General features: G+C 45.0%; 1 protein-coding gene across 3 annotated transcripts in view; it reads left to right on the top strand.

Annotated features, from left to right (window-relative positions):
• Window positions 1–21,968, top strand: part of LOC115582895 (echinoderm microtubule-associated protein-like 6) — a 32,710-nt gene extending 10,742 nt beyond the window's left edge. The window contains exons 16-43 of one of the 3 annotated variants that reach the window (XM_030419130.1): window positions 3,601–3,694; window positions 4,952–5,052; window positions 5,605–5,807; window positions 5,972–6,083; window positions 6,278–6,405; window positions 6,579–6,720; window positions 6,816–6,968; window positions 7,052–7,183; window positions 8,227–8,315; window positions 8,428–8,595; window positions 9,450–9,651; window positions 9,735–9,861; window positions 9,949–10,027; window positions 10,184–10,313; window positions 10,401–10,499; window positions 10,909–10,929; window positions 11,040–11,054; window positions 12,603–12,776; window positions 13,505–13,713; window positions 13,821–13,978; window positions 15,295–15,409; window positions 15,724–15,912; window positions 16,003–16,175; window positions 19,942–20,104; window positions 20,281–20,384; window positions 20,569–20,722; window positions 20,831–20,931; window positions 21,498–21,968. In XM_030419130.1, coding sequence (XP_030274990.1) covers window positions 3,601–3,694; window positions 4,952–5,052; window positions 5,605–5,807; window positions 5,972–6,083; window positions 6,278–6,405; window positions 6,579–6,720; window positions 6,816–6,968; window positions 7,052–7,183; window positions 8,227–8,315; window positions 8,428–8,595; window positions 9,450–9,651; window positions 9,735–9,861; window positions 9,949–10,027; window positions 10,184–10,313; window positions 10,401–10,499; window positions 10,909–10,929; window positions 11,040–11,054; window positions 12,603–12,776; window positions 13,505–13,713; window positions 13,821–13,978; window positions 15,295–15,409; window positions 15,724–15,912; window positions 16,003–16,175; window positions 19,942–20,104; window positions 20,281–20,384; window positions 20,569–20,722; window positions 20,831–20,931; window positions 21,498–21,522 — 3,560 coding nt within the window. In that variant the 3' untranslated portion in view covers window positions 21,523–21,968. The remainder of the gene's footprint in view (window positions 1–3,600; window positions 3,695–4,951; window positions 5,053–5,604; window positions 5,808–5,971; window positions 6,084–6,277; window positions 6,406–6,578; window positions 6,721–6,815; window positions 6,969–7,051; window positions 7,184–8,226; window positions 8,316–8,427; window positions 8,596–9,449; window positions 9,652–9,734; window positions 9,862–9,948; window positions 10,028–10,183; window positions 10,314–10,400; window positions 10,500–10,908; window positions 10,930–11,039; window positions 11,055–12,602; window positions 12,777–13,504; window positions 13,714–13,820; window positions 13,979–15,294; window positions 15,410–15,723; window positions 15,913–16,002; window positions 16,176–19,941; window positions 20,105–20,280; window positions 20,385–20,568; window positions 20,723–20,830; window positions 20,932–21,497) is intronic. The other 2 variants (XM_030419140.1, XM_030419146.1) reach the window with 2 other exon arrangements.
• The last annotated feature ends 1,649 nt before the right edge of the window (window positions 21,969–23,617 follow it).

Below are 23,617 nucleotides of genomic sequence, written 5' to 3'. Positions count from 1 at the left end.
TATAATGTAGGAGACACTGCTCACACACTACTTTGATATATATATGATGATTAATCACTGGTAATTAATTTTACACTCGTAAATGGGGCACCACCTCCGTGTTTAGTTATTGGAATAATCCGGAGGACATTATTCCAAACACCTAACTGTACCAGTTGGCTTGGACAGTTAGAGTCCATTCAAAATCAATTTATTCATTCTCAATATTCTGAAGTATGGACTTCTTTGCACGTGTCCATCGGATCTCCATATTAAAATTAAGTTCCAGACAAAGACAAACGATTATATATGTTTATTGACTAAATAATTTGGGTAAAATAAAGGACGTGACCATTTTAGACGAACAACAGATAACAGAAAAGGTAAAGACTGTAATAAGGAAAGTAATAAAGTCGTGTGACCGTCGGTAGATGGTAAAGTTAAAGGGTCAGGTTTTTATATATTAAATATTACGGGAGTAATTTTTAATACTATGAGACCCTAATCTTAATTCTCTTAAGTTCATAAGACAGAAGTCAGAACTTTGACAGAAGTCAGAACTTTAGGCACCACTCATTCTCATGTGTGTGGATCCAGCTGCATGAAGACGTTCAGCCGGTTTTGTCTGGGAGTCAGGAGGCACTGAAGTTTGGTGTTCTTGAGAGTTCTGTGTTGGACTATGGCACGGCGCGTCGGTCCAGTAGCCAGAGGGAAGGCCAGTACTCTGTTGAGGGACTCTTGGTCCAAAGGCCCAGCGGGGTTTCCTCCTTGGGAGCGCTGGGGGCAGAGTCGGTCTCGGCTGGGAGCACACAAAGTCTCTTTTTGTTGGAGACTCCTTGCAAGGCTTCTGAAGCAGACACTGATTGCAACGTTCTTCAACAGATGATCACAGTCTTGAAAAAGACTTTTCTTGGTGGTTTCAAGTAGCGGTACTTAAGTTCTGATTCTGAAACTAATTCAACTTCTTCTGAATCAGGCGGTGATACTTTAACAGTATAAAAATCAAAAAGAAAAGAATTTGTTCTATTAAAAACTTGGATTAAAGTAAAACACTTAAAGTAGGGATTCAGTTCGCTTGTCTTAGAGCTTGTTGCAAAAATAAAAATAAAGATTACTTTAAAAATAAAAATAAAAAATGAAAAACAAAGAAGTGAAGAGAAGAGAAGAGAGAAGAAGGAGAAGAAGCAGGGGGAGAAGAGAACAGGGAGAGAACCCGGAGAAGACGAGAGGAGAGAAGAAGACTGAGAGAAGGGCAGAGTAGAGCAGAGGGGTCTGTTTTTATGACCTGCAGCAGGGGCCGGCTGACAGTGTCACACCTCCTGTGACCTGCATTTAGGCTCCCAAAAGCTTTATCTACCTATACTATTGGATTTAATGTTTTGAAATCGTGTTTTAACCTTCCCAAAACTTCACCATCTTAAAAGTCAAATTTTTGCCTTTGTGAAAAGATGCAACATGATAATGATCATTTGTCATTCAAAAGAATTATAACCTGATTAAGACATGAAGCAATAAAGTATACAACATAAAACAATAAAGTATGCATTACACAGTAGGACCAAGGACTTATACATATTCCTTGTAGTTCTATCTTTAACAAAACATATCAGACATTTAACTGGTAAATAACACAAGTATTACACAAGGAATGATGATCTCCGAGTCTCTCCTCCCTCGTCAAAGGGGAGGGGGTTTCTGTTGACGTCAAACTTATTGAGTAATAAACTTCATTTGGGCTTGACAATAACATGGGAAAGATCTATTGTATGACCTTCTTACGCTATTTTGGAATCTGCTAAAATTAAGAAATTGAGATGTAGTTTATTAGTTATTTAGGACTTATTTGAATTTGGGTGAGGATAGACTGCAAGGGGGAATGGTATGTCAGACCCAGGAACAACAACGGTCGTAAATAACAGTTGGACATGTGAGGAGAAGAACACACAGATTAGATTTCCCATTAAGCCTTCCCCCACTGGAGAATGTTCCAGAGGGAGAGACACGAAGATTAGTAATGGCGGGTACACACTACAGGATTTTTCAAACCTTCACAGATTAGGAGACCACACACTTGATGATAAAGAAAGACAGATCGCACAAGATCTCTCTCTGCTGATCTTATAGTGTGTGGTGTTCTCCGTAGTGCACACCACACACTAACCGATTCTTCAGCAGAGTATCAGGTTCTTCACGCTAAATATTACAAATCTCGCGTGGTCAAACGTGACTTCAGTGTAAACAAATATGGCGGACGAACCGGAAGATACAGTGGTGGTTGTTTTAGGCCTATTACTAGCTGAAAAAGTCATGGAGACGACGAGAGTGTGGGCTGTATGCGTTACAGCGCGAGCTGGAGGTGAGTAAAAATTGTCACAAGTATTACAGATAGCTTTGAGAGCAGCGCTGTGCGCTCTGGCCCCCGGTACTGCGGGTAACCATGGCAACAGGTAAATAAAAGGCTCAGCTCGCGTCTTGATTGGCTGTTGGTCCGGTACACGTGACATCACACGCTGTGCGTGCTCGGCTCCGCTCGGAACACCCCACACATTACAGGATTTCTAGTCGCAAATATTAAACATGTTCATTATTTACGATCTCTCCTTCTGACGCCTTCCGAGCGGATCTCACCGGACAAAATCACTCTTAACACACCCCACACCACAGGAAAATCAGACACGATGTCCTTTGCACACATCAGATAATCGGGCCTTTGCTGGCTTTGATCGTAAGGGGGAAATCGGGACAAAAATCGGCCCGATTATCCTGTAGTGTGTACCCCCCTTAAGACACATTAAATCACCACATCTATGTTAGAAAGCAGTCCTCCTTCCTTTTGGTGTGACCAAAGAAAATCGGGCTTGACCTTGTTTGACCTGAGGAAAAGGGGTTCATCTTCTTTGGAGGAAGGGGAACAGACCAGATGTGCTTAGTCGTTGTAAATTACTAAAAGAAGATCTCCGGTGATCTGTTTATAGCAAGAAAAACAACATTCTCTCACTTTGTGGAGAGGAGAGGATTTGCCAGGCCCGAATATGGGGGCTTTCAGTCCCATATGCTGGAAAAAGGAGTCGATTTGGGTTAAAGGTAATCATGGCCGAAATGAGACCACCTTAAGATGCAGAGACAAAGGCTTGTGTTCCTACACATTTGTTATCCCTAAATCACAACGTATATTCCTTATAGTACCAGTGTTTATCCCAACATTACCATTTGTTATCCCTAAATCACAACGTATGTTCCTTATAGTACCAGTGTTTATCCCAACATTACCATTTGTTATCCCTAAATCACAACGTATGTTCCTTATAGTACCAGTGTTTATCCCAACATTACCATTTGTTATCCCTAAATGACAACCTATTAAGCAAAAATCACCGCCGGTGAAAAAATAGCCATTTGTTATCCCTGACGTAGCTCCTGTACAGTAAATCATTACATGTGATTTATCTTATGTACATGAAGTGTTTGTCTGTAAATCACCAGAACATCAAACGTCTCTGAAGTGCAGTTAGTTATCCCTCCATCACCAGAACATCACCAGAACATCACCAGAACATCACCAGTTCACAGGTTCTGTTCAGTCAGCACCAAATGTTGATTCAGTTATTGTGTCTGTCTCAGCGGACGGGAAGAGTTTGGTCTCCGTGGGAATAGACGGGTTTCACTCCATCGTTATCTGGGACTGGAAGAAAGGAGAGAGACTGGCCAAGGCCGGGTGAACAAACACACCTGACAGCCTCACACACCTACACACACCCTCACACACCTTCGCACACCTGACAACCTCACACACCTACACACACCCTCACACACCTTCACACACCTGACAACCTCACACACCTACACACACCTGACAGCCTCACACACCCTCACACACCTTCGCACACCTGACAACCTCACACACCTTCACACACCTACACACACATTTGCACACCTGACAACCTCACACACCTACACACACCTGACAGCCTCACACACCCTCACACACCTACACACACCTGACAGCCTCACACACCTTCACACACCTGACAGCCTCACACACCTTCACACACCTTCACACACCTGACAGCCTCACACACCTTCACACACCTGACAGCCTCACACACCTTCACACACCTTCACACACCTGACAGCCTCACACACCTTCACACACCTGACAGCCTCACACACCTTCACACACCTGACAGCCTCACACACCTGACAGCCTCACACACCTTCACACACCTGACAGCCTCACACACCTGACAGCCTCACACACCTTCACACACCTTCACACACCTGACAGCCTCACACACCTTCACACACCCTGACAGCCTCACACACCTTCACACACCTGACAGCCTCACACACCTGACAGCCTCACACACCTTCACACACCTTCACACACCTGACAGCCTCACACACCTTCACACACCTGACAGCCTCACACACCTTCACACACCTTCACACACCTGACAGCCTCACACACCTTCACACACCTGACAGCCTCACACACCTTCACACACCTTCACACACCTGACAGCCTCACACACCTTCACACACCTTCACACACCTGACAGCCTCACACAGCCTCACACAGCCTCACACACCTTCACACACCTGACAGCCTCACACACCTTCACACACCTTCACACACCTGACAGCCTCACACAGCCTCACACAGCCTCACACACCTTCACACACCTTCACACACCTGACAGCCTCACACAGCCTCACACAGCCTCACACACCTTCACACACCTTCACACACCTTCACACACCTGACAGCCTCACACAGCCTCAACCACCTTCACACACCTGACAGCCTCACACACCTTCACACACCTTCACACACCTGACAGCCTCACACACCTTCACACACCTGACAGCCTCACACACCTTCACACACCTGACAGCCGTGTTGTCTGAGCTCAGCAGACCGTGGTGAACCACAGACACAGCGGACTGATCCTTTACCGTCTGTGTCCTGCAGGGGTCACAAAGACAAGATCTTTGTGGTGAAGAGTAACCCGTTCAGGATGGACAAGCTGGTGACTGTCGGCATGAAGCACATCAAGTTCTGGCAACATTCAGGTGTGACATCCTCAGGATGACCTGAGATAACAGCTGATCCCCCATCAGGTCCACATGTTCCTGCAGAACTGATGACATCACATCAGCCTCAGCTGCTAGCTAGTTTTAGCATGCCAGCAGCTAAACTTAATGATGATAAGACTCTGAAAAGATGTTTTTGCATAATCAGTAATCTTACTTCATATAGTTTAAGTACACTTTACTGATAATACTTCTATAAATATTAAAGAACATATCTGGAGTATTTGTACTTGTGCTTCAGTAAAGGAACTCTAACTCTCACACTGCTGACAGATCCTGGTGCAAAAGAACCAGAAGAACAAACTCATCAACACAAATTATTCAGAATCATTTATAATTAAGTTAATAATGAGCCTTTTGTCATTTTCAGCTAAGCTAAAAGCTAACAGTTTCCCCCCAGTTCCAGTCATTGTGCTAAGCTAGGCTACATCCTGAAGTCATGAATACGATGTGTTTACTGTCGCTTTGAACCCACCTGGAGCTGAAAGTCATGTTCCCATGAGAATCAGGCGTCCTGCTCTCCTCCTGCAGGTGGCGGTCTGACGTTTAAACGGGGAATTTTTGGGAACCTGGGGAAGCAGGAGACGATGATGTCAGCATGTTATGGACGATCTGAGGACCTGGTTTTCTCTGGAGCCACCAACGGAGACGTTTACATCTGGAGAGACACGACGCTCATCAAGACCATCAAAGCCCACGATGGCCCCGTGTTCGCCATGTGCTCCCTGGACAAGGTAACATCTGGAACACCTGGAACACCTGGAATCACTTCACAAACAATATGATCATTTGAAGTTTAATTTTGATTGTATGATGTTTGGAATGTTTGCATGTTGATGCTGTAAATTATTAAACATGAACACACTCTTCTGTTTCCTGTGTTGTGTTCACTGTCCAGGGTTTTGTGACGGGAGGGAAGGACGGCATCGTGGAGCTCTGGGACGACATGTTTGAAAGATGTTTGAAGACGTACGCCATCAAGAGAGCCGCCCTGTCTCCGACATCTAAAGGTGTCACTTTTCCCTCCTTTGAGTCTTCGTGCTGCCTCTGCAGAAGAGTTCACTGTGTTTGAGCTGCTGCAGGATCTGTGATGAGTGGTGACCCTGCAGGGACTCAGAGCAGAGACTCTGTTCTCACAGCTGTGGGGTCAGTTTTCTCTGCTCAGTGAGTTTATTACATCCTCTGAAGTCTCTCTCTGACTCAGGTCTTCTGCTGGAGGACAACCCGTCCATCAGAGCCATCACTCTGGGTCACGGTCACATCCTGCTGGGAACAAAGAACGGAGAGATCCTGGAGATCGACAAGAGTGGACCGATGACGCTGCTGGTTCAGGTGTGACACACACGGATATATGTATCAAGACATATTCCTATACATGACTCAGCATTAATAACATCTACAGCAGCTGAAACATGACTCAACATTAATAACGAGTCGCTGTAGGTTGATGCTCGTGCAGAGCTCTCTCCGTTTCCTGCTGTACTAACCCGGTGTGTTGTGTTCAGGGTCACATGGAGGGGGAGGTGTGGGGTTTGGCGGCTCACCCTCTACTTCCTGTCTGTGCCACCGTCAGTGATGACAAAACTCTGAGGATCTGGGAACTGTCAGCCAATCACCGCATGGTCGCTGTCCGCAAACTCAAGAAGGGTGAGAGACAGAAGATGTTAATGACCAACTGGATCATTGTTTTACACAACATGTTTATGCTGGTGTGTGTGTGTGTGTGTGTTACCTGGGGGCAGGTGGGCGGTGCTGTGCCTTCTCTCCTGACGGTAAAGCTCTGGCGGTTGGTCTGAATGACGGTAGCTTCCTGGTGGTGAACGCCGACACACTGGAGGACATGGTGACCTTCCACCACCGCAGGGAGCTCATCTCAGACATCCGCTTTTCCCAAGGTACCTGAACCCACCACACAGGTGAGACACGGGTAAAGATGATGATTGGTCAAGATGATGACTCACAGCTCTCCGTGTTTCAGATGCAGGAAAGTACCTGGCTGTGGCGTCCCATGATTCCTTTGTGGACATCTACAACGTCCTGACCAGTAAGAGAGTCGGCATCTGTAAAGGAGCCGGAAGCTACATCACACACATCGACTGGGACTCCAGAGGTGAACACACACCTGTACTGCTGCTACGCTAACACAACACACCTGTGCTGCTGCTACGCTAACACAACACACCTGTGCTGCTGCTACGCTAACACAACACACTTGTGCTGCTGCTACGCTAACACACACACACACACACAAACACAACACACCTGTGCTGCTGCTACGCTAACACAACACACCTGTACTGCTGCTACGCTAACACAACACACCTGTGCTGCTGCTACGCTAACACAACACACCTGTGCTGCTGCTACGCTAACACAACACACCTGTGCTGCTGCTACGCTAACACAACACACCTGTACTGCTGCTACGCTAACACAACACACCTGTGCTGCTGCTACGCTAACACAACACACCTGTGCTGCTGCTGCGCTAACACAACACACCTGTGCTGCTGCTACGCTAACACAACACACCTGTGCTGCTGCTACGCTAACACACACACACACACACACAAACACACACACCTGTGCTGCTGCTACGCTAACACAACACACCTGTGCTGCTGCTACGCTAACACACACACACACACACACACACACAAACACACACACCTGTGCTGCTGCTGCGCTTACACACACACACACAAACACAACACACCTGTGCTGCTGCTACGCTAACACAACACACCTGTGCTGCTGCTACGCTAACACAACACACCTGTGCTGCTGCTACGCTAACACACACACACACAAACACAACACACCTGTGCTGCTGCTACGCTAACACAACACACCTGTGCTGCTGCTACGCTAACACACACACACACACACACACACAAACACACACACCTGTAATGCTGCTACGCTAACACAACACACCTGTGCTGCTGCTACTCTAACACACACACACACACACACAAACACACACACCTGTAATGCTGCTACGCTAACACAACACACCTGTGCTGCTGCTACGCTAATAGTTCACTAAACTAAGTAGGAGTCCATCAAAACTACAATGTTAAACTCCAGTGTGAGTAGATGTACTCAGTTACTGATGATGGTGACGGCCCTGTTTACTGTTTCTGGCGACAGGTAAGCTGCTGCAGGTGAACACCGGAGCTAAAGAGCAGCTTTTCTTCGAGGCTCCTCGAGGACGCAAACAGAACATCAGTGTAGCGGAGGTCCGTCTGCGTTCCACTTCCTGTCTTTAATTTCATCAGGTGTTTCAGTGTCTCTCTCACACACACACACACACACACACACACACACACACATTTGTTTTTGTGTTTCCAGTTTGAGAAGCTGGACTGGGCGAGCTGGACGTCTGTTCTGGGTCCCACCTGTGAGGGAATATGGCCGACGCTCAGCTTTGTAAACGCCGCCTCGCTCACCAAAGATCGTAAACTGCTCGCCACCGGAGACGACTTCGGCTTCCTGAAGCTGTTCGGCTTCCCGTCCAGGGTGAGACGCCCTCGCTCTCTCAGGGAGACGTTCTGTTCTCACCTTTGTTGACCTTTGTGTTGGTAATGAGCATCAGTTAAAAGGCAGGGAGGTCCTTATTAACATGTCGTGATGATGTCATAACGTTTATTGTTGAATGTTAATAAAAGCCTTGTTGTGTTTCTGATGATAATAACAACTGAAATAAGTTCCCTATAATTTAATTGTTTCACTTTATTAAGATCAATAAATATTTACTTATGCACTTACAACCTGTTAACGAACTCTACCAACGATTGATTCAAGTGGAACGTTGAAATAGATTGTATGTGTGCAGGTGGTTCAGCCGGCACAGTTAGCTCACTAAGCTAGCTGTCTCTGACCCTCTGCCAGGTGGAAATGAGCCTGCTAGGCTAACTTTATTAACAGTTCTCTCTCGTGTTGATCAGAGATTATGATCACTGGCAATAAAATGTATAAATACGCCGGCTGTGTTGATAAATGTTCTGCAAACAGCAGCTAACGGCTTCAGTGGCTAATCAGACAGGTTAAAGGAACAGTTCACCCAACAGGTGACACTTCCTGTTCACCATCGTGCTGATGAGGTCTAAACTTCCTCTGACAACAAATGAATATATTGAAGTTGTAATAAGAGCATTTATGAGGTGCCTGACTTGGAACATGTGAAATGAATAGATGTAAACTTGATATTAACAAATTCTCAAACGTCAGGAGAAAAATGAATATTTGTCTTGAATGTGTGTGAAATCAGCAGAACGGGATCTGGAAACTAAACCCAGCTGCTCGTCGTCCGGCATCAACAGAATCAATGTTTTCTTCTCATTTGTACTTTTCTGTGTTCAAACGGACCTCAGGGCCAGTTTTCCAAGTTTAAGAAGTACGTGGGTCACAGCACCAACGTGACCAACGTCCGCTGGTCCAATGACGATTCAGTGCTGCTGTCGGTGGGTGGGGCTGACACGGCGCTGATGATCTGGACCCGAGAGCCGCTGGGTCACAAAGAGAGCAAAGCTGTGGACAGCGAGGAATCTGACGACGACACAGAGGAGGACGGAGGTAACACAACATCATGAAAACATTCAAGGCCTTGACAGATGTTTGGTGCTGTCAGAGGAGACGCTGAGTGTCGCTGGTTTCAGGGTACGACAGCGACGTGGCCCGAGAGAAAGTGGTGGACTACGTCACCAAGATCTACTCTGCCAGCATCAGGAACATGTCGGGAACCAGACCTCACCTGCAGCACAAAGAGCTACCTGTGGAGGAGAGGTACACACACACACACACACACACACACACACACACACACACACACAGGCGTTACCTGAGATGCTCCTGAATGTGTTTCCTGTTCAGGCCTCCTGTGAGTCGAGCTGCTCCGCTGCCGGACAAACTGCTGAAGAACAATGTAACCAAGAAGAAGAAGGTGGTGGAGGTCAGTACGAGCCTCCTCCCTCAGTCCTCCGTCAGTCCTCCCTCAGTCCTCCGTCAGTCCTCCGTCAGTCCTCCGTCAGTCCTCCGTCAGTCCTCCCTCAGTCCTCCGTCAGTCCTCCGTCACAGCAGCTGTGTGAATCTCTGTGTTGGTTTTCAGGAGCTGCTGTTGGAGCATGTTTTCGGCTACAGAGGCTTCGACTGTCGCAACAACCTGCATTACCTCAACGATGGCGCTGACATCATCTTCCACACCGCTGCTGCTGTCGTCATCCAGAACCTGTCCGCGGGTCAGTGACACTCTGAGCCGGACCTTCTCATGTTCATGCTGTTGTTGTTGATGATGACATCACACTTCCTGTTTCCTGTTCTGACAGGAACCCAGAGTTTCTACCTGGAACACACCGACGACATCCTCTGTCTGACTGTCAACCAACACCCCAAATACCAGAACATCATCGCTACAGGACAGATCGGTGAGTCCGCTCACCCAGAACATGTCTGAGCTCGGCCAGAACATGTCTGAGCTCAGCTTTCAAAGTCCAACTCAACTGAAACTGTGTTCCTGCTAGATTTTTTAATATAGACCAAACAGACATCCAGTCTTAGAAATGTGCAGTGCATCAGTCTGGGTCAGACATTATGTTAACACATCTACTGATTGTTCTGTATTTGGACCGTGGATCCATTTCTGAAAGCACTGATGTGGAAAGGATGTGTGGTGAATGTGTGCAGCTCTGCACAGAGACGAGTCCACATCCAGCCGTTCTACTGCAGCTCGTATACTTGCAGGTTGTTCTCATGCATGCCTGGCTGCTTTTTGCCCATTACACTTCTTTTCTTTTTCACTGCTTCCTCATTGTCACCGCCTCACCTCATCACCAGGTGACATCACCGACCTGCCAGGTAAGACCCTGCTCACTTTTCTGCTGTCACTGATCCGTTCACACACATCATTCTGTTTACATTCATGTGGAGAACTCAGTGTTAACCTGTCGTTCGCTCTCGGTGTGTAGAGGCTGAAGGGTCCGGTGAGTATCAGCAGTCAGGATCCAGTTCAGGTCTGCTGCAGCTGTTCTGTTTGTTCTGTTTCTGTTACCCCCCTCTCCCCAAAGTCGGACTTAGACCAAAGCCTTGCTTAGCGCCTTATATCAGCATGTTAGATTAGCCAGACTAGCCTGGGTGTTTAATGTCTGTGATGTCTGTATTGTGATTCAGAGGCTGCTTCTCCACACACGTTCTTATAGAAGTTGGACCTGATCGGTTGTATCAGGACAGTGGTGGTGTTTATAACCCTGCAGAGCTGCCATCACATTGGACCTGTTCAACACTTTGGTACAGAGTGGGACATCTACTGGACAGTTTAGAGAAGAAGAACTTAAGTAATTCAAAAGAGTCTTCAGACCCAAAAGTAATGATAATGGGATGTTGCAACAGTTCAGCAGTTTGACTCTCTTAAATCTGCCACCTGTGTTTGGGTTTGTTCTGTTGTGGCTGAGCTGATGGTTCCAACACTCATCTGGATCTGTGCTGACGTCAGAATTAAAGACAGGATCCTCTGTGGTCATGGTGTGATAAGGTTGCTGTAAATATGTCGATACAGGATGGAGTGTAAAAGAAGCAGTTTTGTTTTCCCACCTCTGAATTCAAAACACAGTCATGTTCTGGTTCTGCTCTGTTGAGTCAGCATGTCGGTACCAGTTCCCTCCTGATTGAAATGGAAGTAGTGAATGCTCATTAGATGGAGTATGTCTAATTACCCGCCTCCCACTTCAACTCCTGAACCTTAGCCTATTGATTTCATCATGTCCATTCCTTGGTAGCTTCATATCTTGTGTTCTTGCATCCCTGATTGTCATGGCATGTTGGCGCCTTAGTTCTCCAGCAACTTGTTGATTCCATATTTCTGTGTTTCTGTTTTCCCACAGTCCTTTTGTTAACTGGCTCCTTGTCTTCCTTAATGTAGGTCCTTTATGTTCCCAAGGTTCCTGTCTGATCATTACCGTGGTACCTTGTCACTTTGGTTCCCTGCACTGTGGGCTGGTTCCATAGTTACTAGCAACCTCTGGTTTTGCTCCTTGATACTGTGGGTCTTAGGTTCACTGGTCCTACACTACACCTTAGATGTTCAATAACTGGATTGGTCCTTTGGTCACAGGACAGGTTCTGAGGCTTGTCGATTCCTTGCTTCTATGGTTCCATGGCCATCTTTATATCTTTGGTTGTTCGTAACACAGTTCCTGCTGTCCTTGGTTTCTTGGTTCTTCGGTTCCTTAGCTCTTTCCTTTGCGATGACTCAGGCCCTTGGATGTTAGGGTCCTTGGCAGCTCAATACCTCAGCTAGTTGATCCTTGATTCTACCTCAGCACCTTAGGTTCTAGGGTTTTAGAGTTCTGAGAAACCTCAGTTCTTTCCTTTCTTCATTCTATGGTTCTGATGTTATTAAGGTCTGTAGTTCCAGGTCTGCGTCACTGCCCTTGGTCCTCGAGTCCACACTGCCTTGGATCCTTGATTACTTTATGCCTTGATTGTGTGGTTCCTCAGTTCTTTGGTTCCTACGGTTCTGGTCTCTTCCACAGGCCTTGCTCCATCCATACATGTGTGGGATGCCATGACCAAACAGACGCTGTCCATCCTTCGTTGTTCCCATGCGAAAGGTGTCGGCTACGTCAACTTCAGCGCTACAGGAAAGCTGCTGCTGTCGGTGGGAGTGGAGCCTGAACACACCATCACAGTGTGGAGGTGGCAGGAAGGTACAAACATTCATCTCATATTCTCAAATCACCGACAAATGTTTGATCAATACAGAACAATGTAATTATGTAATTACTCTCAAACATTGAAAGAACAAGAAGCAGCAAGGTCTTGGTCAAGGTAACTACTGTCATATCATTTGGTGGTCACAGGTGATTAGTGTGATTAAAAGTTGAGCTTGACCCACACCACCCACCTATGCCCCCACAGACCAACACAGACTTGTAGTTAAGGACTACAAGGTTTCCCAGCAGTACGTTGGACCTTAACAGAATTATCCATGGTATTCACATCTCCTATCAGTGGTTTTAATGTTGTGGCTGATCAGTCGATATCTACATGTTTGCCTGACTTTATGAAAAGTTTCATGTTTTGAATACTACGCAGCAGTCACCATGAATGTAGCAGGTTATACTGGCATTAAACAATATAGATGAATTAAAGTAAGTTTGTGCTTTGAGTGATTTCATTTACTTTGTGAAGCAAACAAGCCACATTGACAACATCTATTTTGAGGAAGAGTTGCAGCGCAGTCAGAGGTCGAGCTCAGTTAATAGTCCTGGCTATAAAAACATAGCAGAAGTCGTTTTAATTTCCTGCAGGCTGGTTTTATATTGTTGCACATACATCACAAATAAAGATACTGTCAAGGAGTGAATGATGAATATCAATACATATACCATAGAGAGGTATCCACCTGGACAGTGACCTTTGAACTCTCTGCCAGGCACCAAGGTGACCAGTAAAGGTGGCCACGCTGATCGGATCTTTGTGGTGGAGTTTAGACCGGACTCTGACACCCAGTTTGTGTCGGTGGGAATCAAACACATTAAGTTCTGGACTCTGGTCGGAGGTTCACTCGTGTACAAGAAGGGAGTGATCGGCTCAGTGGAGGATGGCCGCATGCAGACGATGCTGTCTGTCGCCTTTGGTGCTGTAAGTTGGTTTTTACAACTCTAGTTCTGACTCACCTTTAAAAATGTAACATGAAAAGCTGTAGTTTTTCATGACATTTGTAGTCAGTCTGTGTTTGTCTCTTACAGAACAACCTAACATTCACTGGCGCTATTAACGGAGATGTGTATGTATGGAGAGAACATTTCCTGGTACGAGTGGTGGCAAAGGCGCACAGCGGTCCAGTCTTCACCATGTACACGACCCTGAGAGATGGCCTCATCGTCACCGGGGGGAAGGAACGGCCGTGAGTACCGAAACATCGACCCCCTTTATCTCAGCTAGAGTTGTTATATTCAAGATCAGTGGTTCCTTCATATTCACGTATAAGACCTCAGGTCACTCAGCCTTACAACGCTTGTAACTGGACAGTAATGGACAGACACGACGACTGGAGGCACTAGTAATGAAAACTATCTTCAGCTAACATCAAGCATAAATAAAAGTCTCACACTGGACAAAAGACAGTGGACAGACAGAAGGTGATAAGACAGAAATGTACAACCTGGTTTGTGTTAGTTCCTGCGTGTTGGTGTCCACAAGATCTTGTTGTGGAGATGTTTGTGTCTTTGTGACACCCTCAGCCTCTGGCAAGGTCAGCACAGAAAATTGCAGAAGGACTATGAACACATGGGCTCCTGGTCCAAGAGCTGTCCCATGTGTTGGCCGTGGATCTGGGTAGCCAACACCTTGTATTTAGGTGATCTTTACTTGCTTACCACGTTTTAATTGTGAGTGAGGTGTTTGTGAGCTTCAGTTGCTCCTGGTAGGTCACCAAAGACTCCCTAGTCTCAGGTGAAGTATGAGACAAACGATTGTTTCCTGACTTCAGTTGAAGACGGTCAGACAGAAACTTGACAGGATGCAGGACACTGATACAGACTCCAAGATCCAGGACCTGGGGTGGAGTTGGTTTAGTTGACCTGGATCTCTAATGGCTGTCACAGTTGCTAATCTTCCTGGGTCCCATATGGTAGCATGTGAGGCTCTGGACATGACCGGGCACGACCCGACTATGTGGTAGTCTCACAGTTTGTCAAATGAACTGTGGCGTCAGGGCTTAAAGGCAGAGTGAAGACAGATCCTTGTTGGGAATCTAACACTCATTGAATGTTTTGATGGGATAATGACTGAGTGCATACCTCTACCAAGGCCCACAGTCCCCTTTCATTCAAACAAGCCTGATCCAATATCAAAGAAAACATATTTTAATATGCGAAAGCTGGATTTTTAATTGGATCCACATCAAACTGTACTCACTCATAGATACCAGCCACCCAAATACACTATACTCTCTTCATTAAGAGCCTGAGAGAAGTATGAAAATGTATCTCACAATGTTAAAGAAAGATTGAAAAAGGTTCTGAATCTGTCCCTTTATCTGGATCCATAGAGAAGTTAATGAGGTCTATTCTGGAATGAGACACATCCTCCATCCAAGTTTGGTGGAAATCTGTTCTGTAGTTTCTGTGTAATCCTGCTGACAAACCAACCAGTCATGGGCAGAACAACCTCCTTGGCTAAAGTAGTAAAAACCTGATGATTGTTGGTGATGTTTAACAGAACTAAGGAGGGCGGTGCTGTGAAGCTTTGGGACCAGGAGATGAAACGCTGCAGAGCGTTTCAGCTGGAGACCGGCCAGCTGGTGGAGAACGTCCGATCCGTATGCAGAGGGAAGGTATGAGACTCTTCAGGGTTGATCAGAAAGTCCAAACTTCTTTCCTATAAGTTTTCTTTATGCAGAAAGAGTTTTGTGTGTTGCTGATGTGTCCTCGGCACCTCAAGTAAAAAAGATTCAGTGAAATTAACTTTAAATAGCACATTATCACCATTCACCTCCGGTTAAAGAGATTCTACTAGTGTTATTTTGATGATGGCAGCCAGTCGCCAGGACAGATAAAACTCTTCAGTTGAAGTTAAGATGATCTTGATTCTTGTCGATGGATCACTAACCCAAACGTTTACAAATATATTTAATTCCTGATGATCCAGGGTAAAATTCTGGTGGGAACCAAAGATGGAGAGATCATAGAGGTAGGAGAAAAGAACGCAGCATCCAACACCATGATCAACGGACACACTCAGGGAGGAATCTGGGGTTTGGCGACTCATCCTTTTAAAGATGTCTTCATCTCCGCCAGCGATGACGGGACCATCCGAATATGGGACCTGGCTGACAAGGTACCACTCTGAAGTCTGAGGTTAGAGTCTGGGATTGAAGATTTCTTGGCGGTCAACTCACATGTTCTGCGGTCTTGTTTTATGTGTTAGAAACTTCTGAACAAGGTGAGCTTGGGTCATCCTGCCAAATGCACCTCGTACAGTCCCAATGGAGAGATGGTTTCCATCGGCATGGAGAACGGAGAGTTCATTATCCTGATGGTCAACTCCCTCACCGTCTGGGGCAAGAAGAGAGACCGCAGTGTTGTCATCCAGGACATACGGTAGGACCTCATTCTTAAAATAGATATCAGGATGTACGGTAGGACCTCATTCTTAAACAGATATCAGGACATACAGTAGGACCTCATTCTTAAAACAGATATCAGGACGTACACTAGGACCTCATTCTTAAAATAGATATCAGGATGTACGGTAGGACCTCATTCTTAAACAGATATCAGGACATACGGTAGAACCACATTCTTAAAATAGATATCAGGATGTACAGTAGGACCTCATTCTTGAACAGATATCAGGATGTACAGTAGGACCTCATTCTTAAACAGATATCAGGACGTACGGTAGGACCTCATTCTTAAAATAGATACCGGGACGTACGGTAGGACCTAATTCTTAAAATAGATACCAGGACGTAAGATAGGACCTCATTCTTAAACAGATATCAGGATGTACGATAAGACCTCTTTCTTAAACAGATAACAGGACATATGGTAGGACCTCATGCTTTAACAGATATCGGGACGTACAGTAGGACCTCATTCTCAACCAGATATCAGGACGTAAGATAGGACCTCATTCTTAAACAGATATCAGGGCGTACGGTGGGACCTCATTCTTAAAATAGATATCAGGACATACGGTAGGACCTCATTCTTTAACAGATACCAGGACGAATGGTAGGACCTCATTCTTTAACAGATACCAGGACGAATGGTAGGACCTCATTCTTAAACAGATATCAGGACGTACGGTAGGACCTCATTCTTAAACAGGTATCAGGATGTACGGTAGGACCTCATTCTTAAAATAGATACCAGGATGTACGGTAGGACCTCACTCTTAAAATAGATACCAGGACGTACGGTAGGACCTCATTCTTTAACAGATACCAGGACGAATGGTAGGACCTCATTCTTTAACAGATACCAGGACGAATGGTAGGACCTCATTCTTAAACAGATATCAGGACGTACGGTAGGACCTCATTCTTAAACAGGTATCAGGATGTACGGTAGGACCTCATTCTTAAAATAGATACCAGGACGTACGGTAGGACCTCACTCTTAAAATAGATACCAGGACGTACGGTAGGAACTCATTCTTTAACAGATACCAGGACGAATGGTAGGACCTCATTCTTTAACAGATACCAGGACGAATGGTAGGACCTCATTCTTAAACAGATATCAGGACGTACGGTAGGACCTCATTCTTAAACAGGTATCAGGATGTACGGTAGGACCTCATTCTTAAAATAGATACCAGAACGTACGGTAGGACCTCATTCTTAAACAGATACCAGGACGTACGGTAGGACCTCATTCTTAAACAGATTTTAGGACGTACGGTACGACCTCATTCTTAAACAGATATCAGGACGTACGGTAGGACCTCATTCTTAAAATAGATATCAGGACGTATGGTAGGACCTCATTCTTAAAATAGATACCAGGACGTACGGTAGGACCTCATTCTTAAAATAGATACCAGGATGTATGGTAGGACCTCATTCTTAAAATAGATACCAGGACGTACAGTAGGACCTTATTCTTAAAATAGATACCAGGACGTATGGTAGGACCTCATTCTTAAACAGATACCAGGACGTACTGTACGACCTCATTCTTAAACACATATCAGGACGTACGGTAGGACCTCATTCTTAAAATAGATACCAGGATGTACGGTAGGACCTCATTCTTAAACAGATACCAGGACGTACGGTAGGACCTCATTCTTAAACAGATACCAGGACGTACGGTACGACCTCATTCTTAAACACATATCAGGACGTACGGTAGGACCTCATTCTTAAAAATAGATACCAGGACGTACGGTAGGACCTCATTCTCAACCAGATATCAGGACGTAAGATAGGACCTCATTCTTAAACAGATATCAGGGCGTACGGTGGGACCTCATTCTTAAATAGATATCAGGACATACGGTAGGACCTCATTCTTTAACAGATACCAGGACGAATGGTAGGACCTCATTCTTTAACAGATACCAGGACGAATGGTAGGACCTCATTCTTAAACAGATATCAGGACGTACGGTAGGACCTCATTCTTAAACAGGTATCAGGATGTACGGTAGGACCTCATTCTTAAAATAGATACCAGGACGTACGGTAGGACCTCACTCTTAAAATAGATACCAGGACGTACGGTAGGACCTCATTCTTAAACAGATACCAGGACGTACGGTACGACCTCATTCTTAAACACATATCAGGACGTACGGTAGGACCTCATTCTTAAAATAGATACCAGGACGTACGGTAGGACCTCATTCTCAACCAGATATCAGGACGTAAGATAGGACCTCATTCTTAAACAGATATCAGGGCGTACGGTGGGACCTCATTCTTAAAATAGATATCAGGACATACGGTAGGACCTCATTCTTTAACAGATACCAGGACGAATGGTAGGACCTCATTCTTTAACAGATACCAGGACGAATGGTAGGACCTCATTCTTAAACAGATATCAGGACGTACGGTAGGACCTCATTCTTAAACAGGTATCAGGATGTACGGTAGGACCTCATTCTTAAAATAGATACCAGGACGTACGGTAGGACCTCACTCTTAAAATAGATACCAGGACGTACGGTAGGACCTCATTCTTTAACAGATACCAGGACGAATGGTAGGACCTCATTCTTTAACAGATACCAGGACGAATGGTAGGACCTCATTCTTAAACAGATATCAGGACGTACGGTAGGACCTCATTCTTAAACAGGTATCAGGATGTACGGTAGGACCTCATTCTTAAAATAGATACCAGGACGTACGGTAGGACCTCATTCTTAAACAGATACCAGGACGTACGGTAGGACATCATTCTTAAACAGATTTTAGGACGTACGGTACGACCTCATTCTTAAACAGATATCAGGACGTACGGTAGGACCTCATTCTTAAAATAGATATCAGGACGTATGGTAGGACCTCATTCTTAAAATAGATACCAGGACGTATGGAAGGACCTCATTCTTAAAATAGATACCAGGACGTACGGTAGGACCTCATTCTTAAAATAGATACCAGGATGTATGGTAGGACCTCATTCTTAAAATAGATACCAGGACGTACAGTAGGACCTTATTCTTAAAATAGATACCAGGACGTACGGTAGGACCTCATTCTTAAACAGATACCAGGACGTACGGTACGACCTCATTCTTAAACACATATCAGGACGTACGGTAGGACCTCATTCTTAAAATAGATACCAGGATGTACGGTAGGACCTCATTCTTAAACAGATACAGGACGTACGGTAGGACCTCATTCTTAAAATAGATATCAGGACGTACGGTAGGACCTCATTCTTAAAATAGATACCAGGACGTACAGTAGGACCTCATTCTTAAAATAGATACCAGGACGTACGATAGGACCTCATTCTTAAACAGATACCAGGACGTACGGTACGACCTCATTCTTAAACAGATTTTAGGACGTACGGTAGGACCTCATTCTTAAACAGATACCAGGACGTACAGTACGACCTCATTCTTAAACACATATCAGGACGTACAGTAGGACCTCATTCTTAAAATAGATACCAGGACGTACGGTAGGACCTCATTCTTAAACAGATACCAGGACGTACGGTAGGACCTCCTTCTTAAAATAGATACCAGGACGTACAGTATGGCCTCATTCTTAAAACAGTTACCAGGACGTACGGTAGGACCTCTTTCTTAAACAGATATCAGGACGTACAGTAGGACTTTGTTAGGGTGTTCCTTCATCATTTACACATTTTGGATTGTTTTCTTGTGGTTCAGGTTCAGTCCAGACAACCGGTTTTTGGCAGTGGGTTCAGTTGAAAGTGCTGTTGATTTCTACGACCTTTCTCTGGGACCATCCCTGAACAGGATTGGCTACTGTAAGGACATCCCTGGCTTTGTCATCCAGATCGACTTCTCTGCTGACAGCAAACACATCCAGGTGATAAAGACTACAAACCTAGAATCCTTTAAGATTATGAGACAGTGTTCTGAGTCAGTTCTGGTCTGATGGAGCAGCTGATGTGTCCACAGTTGAGTTCAGTGGAAATCTTTTGTGAGAGCATCGCATGTCAGAGAGATAATTTAACTCTAAAATCTCATTCTTTTCCATCCCAGGTGTCCACCAGCACCTACACCCGGCAGGTGCACGAGGTCCCCTCAGGGAAGATGGTCACAGAGCAGTCTGTCTTTGAGAGGATCACTTGGGCTACCTGGACCAGGTGAGACTGGCTATGAAATACAAAATAGGCCAAATCCTCTTAACATACTGTATAATGTGTTAATGTTGAATAAAACATACTGTTGAGTGTACATTAAACAGTATATTCTATACAGTATATACTTCCCATACATGAGGGCTTAAGGAACCAATGAAGATCTTAACTGTTGGACTTTTGTTTCCAGCATCCTGGGCGACGAGGTTCTCGGCGTTTGGCCACGTAACGCTGAGAAAGCGGACGTTAATTGTGCTTGTGTTTCCCACGCCGGCCTCAACCTGGTGACAGGAGATGACTTCGGCCTCATCAAGCTCTTTGATTTCCCGTGCACTGAAAAATTTGTACGTGATCTTCTTTTACGATGAATTCCCGAAGCAGATCTGATCCTGAAACAGATCATCTCTGAGCTCCTCCTCATCTCTTTGTGCTTCCTGCTGATGTTTTCACAGGCAAAACACAAGCGGTACTTTGGTCACTCTGCTCACGTGACAAACATTCGCTTCTCCTGTGATGATAAGTTCGTCATCAGCGCCGGTGGCAGCGACTGCAGGTGAGACCACATGCTGATTCATCCCATTCAGAGAGAACATCGCCAGCCATTTCTTCTTCTTCTTCATCAGCTAAACTAAACCTGGTCCCTGTATCTTTTCTAACGGGAGACTTCACACCTCCTGTCTGCTTCAGTGGTTAATACGAGATCTTTCTGCAGGAAACAAAGAGCGACCTTTATTAGTTCCTTTTTAATAAAACTGTGTCATACCCGGCTCTAGTGCCCCAGTCACCATAAGTAATTCATCATAATAAAAACAGGAGGATAAACAACACACTGTAAGATAAGGTGTGTCTCAGCTGGTACTGGTCTCTTGTGGACTCAGACACCAGAGGAAGCTCCTGGTTTACACTCTTCAGAGAAATATCAGAGATAAAAACCTCTCAGCGATTTGTGTCTTCTCAGTTTCATAACTGTGTCCAACACTAACATCTGTGTAGCTGCTGATGTTTCATCTTTAACCAACAAAGAAGAGAGATTATGTTTTGAGGTCCTCCTGGATGAGTGACAGTGAGACACATTCAGACTTCATCTCCACATTAATTCTCCTCTTTGTTTTCCTCCAGTTTATTTGTGTGGAAATGTCAGTGAGGAGTCAGCTGACATCCTGCTGAAGCCTCCGTCAGGCTCTTCTTCTTCTCTTGTGATGCTGAGCTCGCCTCTGCTGATGCTTCAGTCCCTTTACCTGAGATCACACAGGACAGGAAGTCCGACTGCTGCGGGACGCTGGTGGTCCGATCAGAGCTTATGTTCTGTCTTTTATTGTAACGTAGTTCCTCTTGTACATTCAGATGCATTTACTGAGACCCTGAAGAGAAAACATTCAAACTTCAGGTGTCTGTGTTTAAACCTTTGTGTTGTTAAATTTGTTGAAAAAGATCCAAAACCGTGAGAAAAGTGCAGTTTGTCTTTAAAAGAACTGGTAGCTGTTTGATGTAGCAGTGTGTCCGTGTGTCAGTATGTGCCTTTACACAACTCTGACCAAACATTTGATAAGACTTTATTTATAATCTCGTGGTGCTATGAAACGTGATCATTTAGGGCTTTTTACACGTATGAATACTGTCGTGTTTTTGTATCTCGTACTGTCTGATGATGATGATGATGATGATGAGCAGGATGAAGTAGAGAACTCGAGAGGAAAATATGTAAACATATAAAATAGTTTGTTTTAAAAAGCAGATTCTACCTCAAAATACAGTGAAGTGAAAATAAATAATAGTGAATAATATTTAAGGTAGAAAATAAATATTAATTAGAGTTTGAACCGAGCATAACAGAGGGTGGAGGTGAGGTGGAGGTGGAGGTGAGGTGGAGGTGGAGGTGAGGTGCAGGTGGAGGTGGAGGTGGAGGTGCAGGTGGAGGTGGAGGTGAGGTGGAGGTGGAGGTGAGGTGGAGGTGGAGGTGGAGGTGCAGGTGGAGGTGGAGGTGAGGTGGAGGTGCAGGTGGAGGTGTTGCTGCCTGTTTTCTCTTACGTGTCTCTTGTAGAAATGAAACTTGAACCTGATGCTGCTTCTGGACTCTGACGAGGATTTAAAGGGAAATTCCACCAACAGGTTCTAACGGATCGATCTGTGGTTCTGTTGGATCAGGAGCTGCTGCGACACACCAACATGTGACTGTTGTTCATGTTTGTGTTGGAACACGAGGAGAACAAAGTTCTGCTTCACAGGAGACCAGAACTTTGTTTAAGGATGAGATCTGTGGACTCCAGCAGAGGGAGGTGGAGGTTCTGACAAGCTTTTCATGAGTTGATGTTCGTATCTTGTTTTGGCTCCATGTTTCCCAGATCTCTGAGCCGAGCAGGACTCAGAGTCCAGATGGACGGAATGATGAGAACAAGGTCCAGACGGACAGACGTGTCCTGACGCAGAGTAAACTGTATATTTAAGTGTTAAAAGTGAAACTTGTGAAAGAATAAATGATAGCACAGAACTCTTGTTGGCTGTACTTTATTATCAACAAGGAGCCTGAAGTAAAACTAATCCTGACAGGAAAAAGGGTGAGAGGGCAGCGGGTCAGACCAGCAGAACTCTAACAGAACTTTACCTTTAGACTGCAGCTGCAGCTTTATATATTTGTGTCAAATGTGCGTTCACATCTCTTACAGGAAAAGTAAAACCACTGTGAGCTGTGCAGATTACAGAACTTCTGATGACCCGGTCAGACACTAACGACAGAGCTGGACCTGAACACACCGTCTGATTATTGACAGGTGTCTCTGTGGGTTCAACAGTCTGCAGTCGTCACTGTCAGCAGACTGCTATCTGTCTGCTATAAGTACAACAATAAAAGTTATCCATTACAGTGAGGCTCCTGTTTGAGTACAAGTGCTCTCGGTACTGATCCAGATGGCAACATTTTTTCAAACTTTTTTGATAAATAAGGAACATTAAGATCATGAGGTCGGACAAAAAGAGATTTCATGAAACAGAGAAATGTCACGACACAAAGAATTGATAACGAGAAATAATAATAATAGTAGCAGAAAAAATATACATTTGAAAAATAAATAATAAAGAATAAAAGACATAAAAAAGATAATATATTGGTCACGCAGAGAATACATGTTACATAAAGTCTGTACATTCACTGATAATAATTCATAGCTATTAGATAGATGTTATACATTCATCAGGCTGTCACAATGAAGGAATAGTTCTTTTTTTTGTCATTTACAATTCTG

The sequence above is a fragment of the Sparus aurata genome, chromosome 1 (assembly GCF_900880675.1).
Source record: "Sparus aurata chromosome 1, fSpaAur1.1, whole genome shotgun sequence".
NCBI classification, from domain to species: Eukaryota; Metazoa; Chordata; class Actinopteri; order Spariformes; family Sparidae; genus Sparus; species Sparus aurata.
This window is presented reverse-complemented; position numbering and strand designations above follow the sequence as displayed.